At 41.8% G+C, this 12,135-nt stretch overlaps 1 protein-coding gene across 1 annotated transcript in view; it reads left to right on the forward strand.

Moving 5' to 3' along the window:
- Positions 1–12,135, forward strand: part of MYO3B (myosin IIIB) — a 476,002-nt gene that overhangs the window by 260,308 nt on the left and 203,559 nt on the right. The window contains exons 19-24 of the mRNA XM_043487760.1: positions 4,984–5,110; positions 6,160–6,370; positions 7,177–7,324; positions 8,582–8,735; positions 9,944–10,032; positions 11,629–11,758. Of these exons, the coding sequence (XP_043343695.1) occupies positions 4,984–5,110; positions 6,160–6,370; positions 7,177–7,324; positions 8,582–8,735; positions 9,944–10,032; positions 11,629–11,758 (859 nt within the window). The remainder of the gene's footprint in view (positions 1–4,983; positions 5,111–6,159; positions 6,371–7,176; positions 7,325–8,581; positions 8,736–9,943; positions 10,033–11,628; positions 11,759–12,135) is intronic.

The raw sequence follows: 12,135 nt of genomic DNA on the forward strand, positions 1-12,135 counted from the left end.
AAACAGGTGCAGGTGATGGAATTCCAGGTGAGTTATTTCAAATCCTAAAAGATGATGCTGTGAAAGTGCTGCACTCAATAGGCCAGCAAATCTGGAAAACTCAGCAGTGGCCACAGGACTGGAAAAGGTCAGTTTTCATTCCAATCCCAAAGAAAGGCAATGCCAAAGAATGTTCAGACTACCTCACAATTTTACTCATCTCACACACTAGTAAAGTAATGCTCAAAATTCTCCAAGCCAGGCTTCAATCGTATGTGAACTGTGAACTTCCAGATGCTCAAGCTAGATTTAGAAAAGGCAGAGGAACCAGAGATCAAATTGCCAACATCCGTTGGATCACAGAAAAAGCAAGAGAGTTCCAGAAAAACATCTACTTTTGCTTTATTGACTATGCCAAAGCCTTTGACTGTGTGGATCACAACAAACTGTGGAAAATTCTTCAAGAGATGGGAATACCAGACCACCTGACCTGCCTCTTGAGAAATCTGTATGCAGGTCAAGAAGCAATAGTTAGAACTGGACATGGAACAACAGACTGTTTCCAAATCAGGAAAGGAGTACGACAAGGCTGTATATTGTCACCCTGCTTATTTAACTTGTATGCAGAGTACATCATGAGAAATGCTGGGCTGGATGAAGCACAAGCTGGAATCAAGATTGCCAGGAGAAATATCAATAACCTTAGACATGCAAATGACAGGACCCTTATGGCAGAAAGTGAAGAAGAACTAAAGAGCCTCTTGATGAAAGTGAAAGACGAGAGTGTAAAAGTTGGCTTAAAACCCAACATTCAGAAAACTAAGATCATTGCATCTGGTACCATCACATCATGGGAAATAGATGGGGAGACAGTGGAAACAGTGTCAGACTTTATTTTTTGGGGCTCCAAAATCACTGCAGATGGTGACTGCAGTCTTGAAATTAAAAGACGCTTGCTCCTTGGAAGAAAAGCTATGACCAACCTAGACAGCATACTAAAAAGCAGAGACATTACTTTGCCAACAAAGGCCCGTCTAGTCAAGGCTATGGCTTTTCAAGTAGTCATGTATGGATGTGAGAGTTGGACTATAAAGAAAGCTGAGCGCTGAAGAATTGATGCTTTTGAACTGCAGTGTTGGAGAAGACTCTTGAGAGTCCCCTGGACAGCAAGGAGGTCCAACAAGTCCATCCTAAAGGAAATCAGTCCTGAATATTCATTAGAAGGACTGATGCGATGCTGAAGCTGAAACTCCAATCCTTTCGCCACCTGATGCAAAGAACTGACTTTTTGGAAAAGATCCTGATGCTGGGAAAGATTGAAGGCGGGATGAGAAGGGTATGACAGAGGATGAGATGGTTAGATGGCAGTGCCAGCATGATGGACATGAGTTTGAGTAGGCTCTGGGAGTTGATGATGGACTGGGATGCCTGGCGTGCTGCTGTCCATGGAGTCGCAGTTGGACATGACTGGATGACTTAACTGAAGTAAACAGAGAAAACCAGGATTCTTCTCAACTTTCCACTTAGCCTCATCTTTACAGAGAGAATATCTGCCTCAGTGGGAGAAGTGTCTTCTGAGAAAAAGAGAAAAATAAGCCAACGTCATACATCCTGCATGGGGCTTTGGTAGAAAAATACTTTCCCACTTGTGCCAGTTGGTGGTAAAACCAAATTCATGCTCATCAACAGTGAACTGGGAAACCTAATTGTAGGAATTGTTGGTCTTCTTGCTAACTGTTCCTATCCTGAGTGAGGTGACTCCATTTTATGATATGGAAAGTTGGAAATTGGTAAGAAATAAAAAGCCAAGGGTAGATAGCCAATCAATCCTAAAGGAAATCAACCCTGAATACTCATTGGAAGGACCTATGCTGAAGCTAAATCTCCAATACTTTGGCCACCTGATGCAAAGATCTGACTTACTGGAAAAGACCCTGATGCTGGGAAAGATTGAAGGCAAAAGGAGAAGGGGGCAGAGAAGGATGAGATGGTTAGATCGCATCACTGACTCAATGGACATGAGTTTGCTCAAACTCCAGGAGATAGTGAAGGACGGGGAAGCCTGGCATGCTGTAGTCCATGGAATCGCAAAGAGTTGGACATTACTTAGCAACTGAACAACAATGAATGGCAAGCAGATAGCAAGATTCTTCAGGAAAGGCAGGAATTCCAGGAAAGCCTCCATAGCTGGAGATGAGGCAAGGGGAAATGAGCAAGGTGAGGAAGGTGAAAAGTCCTTCCTAGGCTGACTATGAAGAGAAGAGACATTGGATTACATATTGGGGAGGGAGGAGTAATCGGACAGTTGGACATATCACTGATTGAATTCTACCATTAGATGAATAATGTTTTGACCTAAATACAGGAATGGATGTAGATTCCTAGGCCAGAAAGGAAGAACTAATTGGCTGAACGGTGGGACTGAAGAGTCAAGGGGAATAGGCTGGAAACAGCATAGGCAGCACTGTAAGGCTAATACCTCCATAATGAGGGGAGCATTGGGCACCCCTTCTCAAGTCCTCTTCTCTGAACCAAGGAAGGAGACCCAATCTGCTTTTATTTTTATTTTTTTTTTTGTCTTTTTCCAATCTGCTTTTAATTTCAGTCATTTGCACAGTGCTTGAACCCAAAGTCTCTGCTAAAATATACAGGTAATTTTCCTCTTTGAAAGAGGAAATCTCTGAGTGTTGTGCTGAAAAGAATATTGACAAAGACACATGGGGTGAGATGCTGGTCTCAAGGGTGTGGTCCTTGTCATTTCCTTTGTGGATGGCCATCCTAGTGGTGAAATGCCTGGATGCCTTATTTTGGGAGATTTTATAGCTTGTATACTTATACATGGTGTGTGTATGTGTGTTTTAATTAGAGGAAATATTGAGATTTTTAGATAAGCTTTTGAGATAACTATGTATAGAAATAACAGATATAGAACTCATTGCTGTGGAGTTTCTGTTTTACTCTCCGGGATCTGCTTCTGTGGGGAGTCTCTGGATGCATTCTGCAAGCCTCACACTGTATTGATCAAAGTAATGAGGTTCTGTCATGTTAAATCCATGCTAGTCCCAGAAAACCCATTTGGTAGGTGTTCTCCTTAGCCACTCTTAAGTTGTGTGATTAAAACAGTGATTCTTGAAGTCAGAAACATGACATCTTGCCTTTGATTTAGGAGTTTGAAGAACAATATTTTTCTATGGTGGAAGCCTAGTTTAAAATCCTCATTTGTCTTTGTAGCATTATCAGGTATCCAGCAGATGTCACTATTACAGTCCATGTTCAGTTTTTTGGCTTTACTGAGCAGTGTTTGCAGAAAGGCTCAATTCAGGAGCAATGCTTTATCAATGGTCTAATGACAGTTTCTCTTAGTTTGCTGCTATGTATAGTACTAAATCAAGTGCCCAGCCTGAGTATTTTTTGTCAAAGTACTTTATCTATAAGCATAAGATACAGGGATTTCCTGGCTATATATTTCATTTCTCACCTATAGGAAATGCAAATATTTAAACAAATAATTGTACTTTATTATTTTTTTTTACCATTAATTATACTTATGAATTCCACTTTCAATATAAAAATAGGACTTAGATCATCACATATCATTTCTATTCTTACCAAATGTGTGGAGTTTTCTTCACCATACCAATCAGTTCTCCTACAGTTCAGTTCAATTCCGACACTGTCTACCTCAAGTTAGCTTCAAATTATACAAGTTAGGGGCTTACTCCCACAGGACTGCCCCAACTTCAGATACCAGTTGCAACTCCCATGTTTTCCTATTTCTAATGGACAGGTTATAAATACAGTTCCCAAGACCCCCCTCTTCAAGTTCAATAATTTGCTAGAAGGATTCACAGAACTCAGGAAAGCAGTTCACTTAATATTCCTGGTTTATTATAAAGGATGCAACTGAGGAACAGACAAGTGGAAGAGATTTACAGGGTAAGGTATCAGAAGAGGAGGCACCACCTCCTCTTTTCACCTTCATGTGTTGGCCAACCCAGAAGTTCTCCAAACCTGGTCAATTAGGGGTTTTAGTGGAAGCTCTGTTACCTAGGCATGACTGATCAAGTCATTGCCTATTGATGATTGACTCTATCTCAAGCCGTGTGCCCTCCTCGAAGTCTGGAGTCCAGCTAAGATTTCCAACCCTTTAATCACATTGTTGGTTCCTCTGACAGCCAGCACACCCATCCCCCAAGAGTCTCCTCTTTAGCACAAACTCAGATGTGGATGAAAGGGGCTTATCGTGATGAACAAAGGACACCCTTCTCGGCTCTATCACTCAAGAAGTCCTAGAGTTTTAGAACTCTTGTGCCAGAAATGGGTATGAAGACCAGATGTTTATTTCTTATTGTACTAAAACATGAAAGGTAACTTCTAGTGAGTCTTTCAAAATGCCTTGACCTCATTCATAACTATATACTCCATAATTTAACTTCAGATGTTCTAGTGCAACATCAATGAATGCCCCTCAACTATTTCATATAAGCTATATTCAAGAGGTTAAGGAAACATCTCTACTCTTGTCTTGAAGAAAGACCCATACCTGAATTTGGGAGCTGGTATTAGCTAGGGTTAAAGGCTAAAAGTGTCTTAAAGAACAAAGATCAGTTCTCTGTAATGTAAGCATTCCAAGGCAAGAGGTTCAGATTGTAGAACATCTCTGTTCCATCCAGTCATTGGTCTCAGACATTCTAACCAGTGGCATGATTGAAGGTAGGTTGTTGGGAGTTTGATCCAGCAGTAATGGAAAAAAAGGTTTGAAGGAGGCATGCTCCCTTCTCTAAGGAAAGCCCAGATATGGCCCACCTCATTCTACCTGTTCCTTTGTTAAGAATTTAGTTACATGGCCTAACTGCAAGGAAGGACTTGGACATTTGTTGTTTGTATGCCCAGGACAGCGGGGTGGAGATGGATGTGGGTGGACTAGTGGTTTCTACCACAGTGCTGGTAAATTTACTGGTTTGACTGGCAATGACCAAACATGATTCTTGATGTCCTTTTCAGGAGGTGCACTCAGTGTACAGGATATTAGCTGGGATTTTGAATATTGGAAACATTGAGTTTGCAGCTATTTCCTCTCAGCATCAAACAGATAAAAGTGAGGTGCCCAATGCAGAAGCCTTGGAAAATGGTAAGTATTTGATTCCTCTGCATTGTTTTGCCAAAGTACGTGTTTCTTTTACTTGGGTAGTTTTTCAAGACTTGAAGATATAATGTGCTGGTCCTTAACTGACTCTGGATGTTTTCACTAACCAGTGTTTCCCAGAGAATATCTTGTAGAACATCAGTGTTCATTTCATAAGTGGCAAGTACACAGATGTTCTTCTGAAAAGTCCATGGCAGGTAACTTTGGGCAGTGATTCTCACCAACGGCTGCTTTTAAAAATCATCTACAAATTTTTGAAAAGATATGAGAGGTTGGACCTCAACTCCGAATTCACTGAGTCAGCATCTGGAGGGGATAACACATGCACATATTTATTTTTAAATTTCCACAAGTAATAATGCTGCTGCTGCTGCTAAGTCACATCAGTCATGTCCAACTCTGTGCGACCCCATAGACGGCAGCCCACCAGGCTCCCGTCCCCGGGATTCTCCAGGCAAGAACACTGGAGTGGGTTGCCATTTCTTCCTCCAGTGCATGAAAGTGAAAAGTGAAAGTGAAGTTACTCAGTTGTGTCTGACTCTTCACGACCCCATAGGCTGTAGCCTACCAGGCTCCTCCGTCCATGGGATTTCCCAGGCAAGAGTACTGGAGTGGTTGGCAATAGTGGCACAAAGAATAAGATTCCTGAGTTAGGGGAAAAAAAAAGCTTATTTAAATAAACATCTCTTGTGTTAAACTGTAGCACTTAACTAGTAATGTGCTTTGTGATTTTCTGAGAGCAGACTATACTCTCCAACAATTGTTCCAACTTATTGGTCAAAGACCACCTCCTTCCACATTTCTTTATCTAACACATGTAAAGAACTTTCAAAACAGTTTGGGAGGTACTGCATCAGTCTAGGTGTTTCTTGGGGTTCAGGGTCCCACATGTTTATCCTTGGCTCTGAAGTTCTGAAGATATAGCCTGGCACATGGCTGATGTTGAATGAACGCTGGCTAACTGGTTGGCTGGCTGTTTGGACAGATGGATGGATGTCTACATTCTCCAGCATTATCCTCACCCTCTTTTCTAGCTGCCTCTGTTCTCTGCATCAGCCCTGAAGAGCTCCAGGAGGCTCTCACCTCACACTGCGTGGTCACCCGGGGCGAGACCATCATCCGCGCCAACACTGTGGACAGGGCCTCAGATGTCAGAGATGCCATGTCCAAAGCCCTGTATGGGAGGCTTTTCAGCTGGATTGTAAATCGCATCAATACACTTCTGCAGCCAGACAAAAACATATGGCAAGTTCCCCCGATGAGCAGAGACCTTGAGGAGAGCTGTAATTGACCCCAGTGTCTCCTAGAATTTCCAAGAGGAAGCATTTGGTCCTCTCTTGGATTTTCTTTAATGAAGATCTCAGGGCATCTCCTTTAAAAGACGGTGTATTTACACCTGAGAGGGTCATGATTGCAGAGCCACTTCAGTATGGTATTTAAAAGAACAAGTTTAGCTAGGAGCTGGGAAAACTGGGGTTTGCATCCAGACTCCACAGCTTCATTTGTGCACATCCTTAGTCATAGTTTCCTCATCTGTAAAATGAGAATAATATCCTCCTCCTTCTGCTATTTTTAGAATCAACTGAGATGTTTCATGAGGTGTTAAAGCACAGAAATCTCACAGTATTGCTACTTCTACAGCTTTATCTGTGCTAAGCACTAGTGTTTTCTAAATTGTGGAGGAACTGACAGTATCAAATTCTAGAGTCTTCTTCCAGCTAAGCCTTGTAGGTGAGAAAGTAGAAGAATAAATGAGCAGCAGTTCCAGCCCCTTCAAATAGAGTGGTTCTTCTTTAATCTCTCTATAGATGGAGTTTCTGAGGAAAATTTGAAAGTATTCTGTTGCTTAAAATAAGAGAAGTTGGAAGAACGGTTGAAGGACTCAGGAAATCAACTGTTTAACACACAGACTGTTTCTTTCTGAAAGGTGGCAGGATGTTGCCTTCCCTGAGTAGCTACATGTATTGATAAAAATGTAGGCAGGAATATTCTCTCTGCCCTGAGACTGCTGTTTCCTTCTCTAAAAGGTTTTATTTTTCTCTCTCATGCAGTACTGCAGACGATGGTATGAATGTTGGGATCTTGGACATTTTTGGATTCGAAAACTTTCAAAGAAATTCATTTGAGCAGCTCTGCATAAACATCGCCAATGAGCAAATTCAATACTATTTCAATCAGCATGTTTTTGCTCTCGAGCAGGTAACAGTGAACTCTGAAGGCACTGGACCTGGTGGGGAATGCGCCTACAGGCTGCCCAGAGTTCAAAGCAGAAACCTTGTTAGTGAGGTTAACAGGTCAAAGACTCCAAAGAAAAACCACTGATGAGGCAGTCCTGTCAAAATAACTTGGCAATCTAAATGTAGTTTGATAAAAAGAGGTCTCGATTTCTGTGGAAAGGTACGTTTCCTCCCTTGAGTGAAGCTGGTGACAAGCCAATTATTTAAATGCTGTTTCCAAACTGATTCATATGCATTGCCCAAAATGCTACATTCTCTTCTGCTTTTTTAACTAAAAATATCTGTGATGATGTCCAAAATGATACAGGATGACCTGGAAGTCGTGATAATGTTCTTGGTTTCCTTATCTCCCTCACTGACCATATGAATCCCCTGTCTCCTGCATATTAGACCCCACCAGAAGTGGATGGGTATCTTCAGGGAGGAGTAAGATACATTCTTGGTTTTCTCAAAATGGAAATCTTCCCCCCATGAGTCTAATGGCAAATAAAACAGGATGTAAAGCTAGTGGACCCAAAGTCTGGAGCCCTTATTCTCCACCCCAACCCAAACCCCAACCCCAAGACTCTCCTGTATGAAGAGAGAGTATATAGTTGTAAAAACTAAACATTCTGACCAAGTTCCTTGTTTTAATGCGAGATTAAGGGACACATTAAACTGCTAGGTTAAACTAGGTTAGATAAAGACAAAGTCATGGACTGTAAACACCGGTATTGGTTTTATCGTGGAAACTGGACAAATCCACAATGCACTCCTCCCCCACCCATCTTGTACAAAACTAGACCTTGTTTCAATCAGGTTTACTTCCATTGATTTTCCCAGGAAATCTGGAGTTCTTTTTAGTTTTATTTTAGTTCAAGATGATTCCTTTGTAGAAGACAGAAATCTGCTTTCCTCCTGGTTTCAACCATACTTGTCACCAGAATAAAAAATTTTCAGCTTCCCTTCCTTTCTACATCAGCTTCTCAATTTGAGTTACCAAGTCCATGTCTGAGAGACAGAGAGCCAAGGTTCTCTTGCCAACCTCATCACCTGCCATAGGCTCCCTGTAGGTCAGTCTTAAATCCTGAGCTTCAACAGTGCTGGATGCAGAAAAGCCTTGTCCTACTCACATAAAACATACCCCTGTTCAGTGTTGCCAGACAGAGAAAGTGCGTGCAGCCTGGTGGTACCTAGGCCAGTACAGGGCTGGAGTGATTCACGATCCATTTCCTTCCAGATGGAGTATCAGAACGAGGGCATTGACGCTACACCCGTGGAGTATGAGGACAATCGCCCCCTCTTGGATATGTTCCTCCAGAAACCCCTGGGACTGCTTGCACTTTTGGATGAGGAAAGTCGGTTTCCTCAGGCAACAGACCAGACCCTAGTTGGTAGGTACCTTTTAGAAAAGGCATACATATGTGCAGAAGAGAACTTGGCTATTTGGCTCGTATCATCAAATGGTTTATGGAATCCTTTGTGTATTTTGGCTACCTGGTGATTGTGAAAATAAAGACTCTGCTTTTAATAAATTGAAATATTCAGAACACATCCTGGTAGGATTTGTGTGTTAAAGCAAACCCATCACCATCTCTCAAACTCTCCTCACTTTCCTGTTTCTGTAAAGTGAAATACCTTTACCCTATATCGGTATCATTTTTACACCTTCTGTTCCCCTTATTTTCCATGACCAGCACTTGATACCCCTCCTTTTTTATGCCCTTCTCTCATATCTCCACCTGGACCCCCAGCCATCTTTAGTACAACTTTGTATAGAAGCCCTGCTGATGTTCTGGCTTCCTGGCTCATGTTTTATACTGGACATCCCACCTAATATAGTTTTTGTAAAGCCACCTTTTCATTCAATTACCATTATCAGTGGAGTGATGGTAAAACATCTCCTTCTGGCATTCGGAGTCCTCTGTACTTACCCCCATACCTCTCCACCTCCTCCTCCTCCTTTGTCAATCTTCAGAGTTGCATGTGACCCCATCTCTCACATTGTGAGATCCCTGGGCAACAAAGTCTGACCCCTGCATCCCTTTACTGCTTAGCACAGTTCCTCACACAGAGTAGACCATCCTTGACCACAACAGCAAAACTGTCTGGAGAGGGATGGAGAGGAAGTTTCAAGCCTTTTTCCCAGATAGAAAATTGATCTGTGGGAGAGATTCATTTCTAGGAGTTGAGACTGTCACCTTTAAGTGACTTCCTTTTAGCTATAAAATTGTCACAAGTTATCAAGAAGAATATAAACCAGGGTTATTTGCCTTCCATGGAGTATCTTCATGGCTCTAAAGCTAATTGGTTGGTTTTCTGGTGTCATCAGTGTTTATTCTTGGAGTTCTCAGGGCAGAACATGATATCATCGAGATCAGCTTGACACAAAAGACAACATGAAACAGCTAGATGAGAACTTGAATGTAAATGCCCATGATGTGGTACGGGTGGGGATCTTTCTCCATCACTGTACATATAAGAATAATATCAGGCTACTCTGAAGTTCCTTATTCTGAGTCATCGTGGTTTGAGGAGCATATTTTTGTCTAAAGGACCAAAGAGTTCACATTGTAACTTTTAAACATGAAAATCCACACAGATAAATTTGAAGATAATCTTCGATGCAAATACTTCTGGAGGCCCAAAGGAATGGAGCTGTGCTTTGGCATTCAGCACTATGCTGGAAAGGTGAGTTATTAAACCTGAATTTTGACAAGGAACAAACGTCCATAGTACCCTGTTTGTGGCACTCATGAAATTGCTTGCAGATTTCTTTCTCCTTTTAATTCTTCTTGTATACCTAATCATAATTCTTAAACCTTCACAGTGGTATTGCTCATAGAAAGTAGCCGCTGGCAACAAAGTAATTTCTCACTGGGGTGGCCCACAGAGCTGCCATCTGCTTCTCACCTGAGGTTTGGCCTAGAAGTGACAGCTCTCCAGAGAGAAAACATGATAGCTTTTGCAGCGTTTAGTGGTGAATGCTCACATTCAGAAGTAATTTGGAGATGTGTAGGCAATGAAGGAGGGTTAATATCACAGTGGGGCTCAATTTTTAGCACTTTGTAGCACAAGCATATGTCTACAGGGCACCAAAAATGTCTAGATAAAAAGGGGAAAGAATTCACTTCATCATCCAGATGTTAAGATTTTACAACATTAACTGAAATTTCCACTTTTCATCCATTATTCCTCAGTCTCAATTTCAAGTTCCTGAAGCAGGTCAGTGAGTGATTCAGGAAATCCCCTCCTCCTGTAGCCAACAATCTATTGCTCATGTTACTCTCTAAGGAGCCATGTGAATTATGGCTAATTGGTTCCGGCAGGGTCTGCTGAGGCCCTGGGCCCAGAAAATGGGTAGGAGTTCAATAAAAGGCATTTTGGATTATTTTGTTGATTTAAGACTTGTTGAAATTATTTTTCACATTCATATCATGGCATGGAAATTAATTTTGCCTGACTGAATGTTGTTTGAAAAGCAATTTAATGTAAGTGAAGAGATTGTTTTTGTCTTCACATTACTACATGACGGTATCTATCTTGGCTAGAAATTGCAATCCAGTTTTCCCTCCTAAAAACTTTATTTACTCTAGTGTTGAAGGCTGACTGCATAAGATATTCACCCTGATCCCTGGTCCCCATTCTCCTCCTCTCTCCTGCCTTCCATTCTTGTCCGATCCTTTTCCTTCTGGGCTCTGTGTCCTTTCTTGAATTCATTTCTCTGGAGCATTCCATAAAAAGCCTCCGATCTAGATGTCCTCTGCCCTGAGAACCAAGAATGCTCAGAACCCCTGAGCCAACCACTCAGGTGCCACAAGTACCTTGGGAAGCAGTGAGGGTGAAGTGTGTATGAGCATGGAGCCAAACTGCCTGGGTTGGGATGCCTGCCCACCCTGGTGACATGTGTGACCGTGGCCACATGATTCAGCCTCTCTCTAAACCTCTGTTTGCCCACAGTAAAATGGAGGCAATAGCAGTGTTAACCTCATCAGATGGATGCTTCTCATATTGTGAGTGCCCAATATAATTATTCTGAAGTGTTGTATCTTTGATAGGACTCTGTTCATCAAAGAACTGTTGAACAAGGAATTAAGATAAACTGGCCTCTCAAAAATTTCAATTCTCCCCCTTATCTGGTGGCCTGGGTTTAAAAGCATGGCTATGTAAAGATGAATTCTATACAGAGATCAGTTAATGACTGACCTCAGGCAATCCCAGTGTTGCCTAGCAACACTGTGTTGGGGACAGTATTGGCTCACTTGTGATTTGCTTTTTATGTTGCAGGTATTATATGATGCTTCTGGGGTTCTTGAGAAAAACAGAGACACTCTTCCTGCTGATGTGGTGGTCATACTGAGAGCATCAGAAAACCAGCTTCTCCAGCAACTCTTCTCAATCCCTTTGACTAAAACAGGTACTGGAGGGACTTCCCTGGTGGTCCAGTGGTTGGGACTCCATGATTCCACTGGTCAGGGAACTAAGATCCTTCATGCAATGTAACATGACCATAAAGAATAAATTAAAAATTTTAAAAACACAACAATCAACAACAACAACAACAGACTGGGTATTTGTAATGTTTCTGACAGCCCTAGGCCTGCCTCATACTTCTACAAGCCCTGCTGGGGTTTTCCAGTTGATGTCTAAATACCACCAGTGCTGTGCTAATAACATTTCGAAATTTGAGCAGGGATAAAAGTCTATTCACCTAAGTTCAAGAAAAGGAAAGTGATTATTTTTTTTGCGTCTAATTGCACAGTATCAGGCTATATATACATGTGTGTACACACA

The sequence above is a fragment of the Cervus canadensis genome, chromosome 15, assembly GCF_019320065.1.
Source record: "Cervus canadensis isolate Bull #8, Minnesota chromosome 15, ASM1932006v1, whole genome shotgun sequence".
Lineage (NCBI taxonomy): Eukaryota > Metazoa > Chordata > Mammalia > Artiodactyla > Cervidae > Cervus > Cervus canadensis.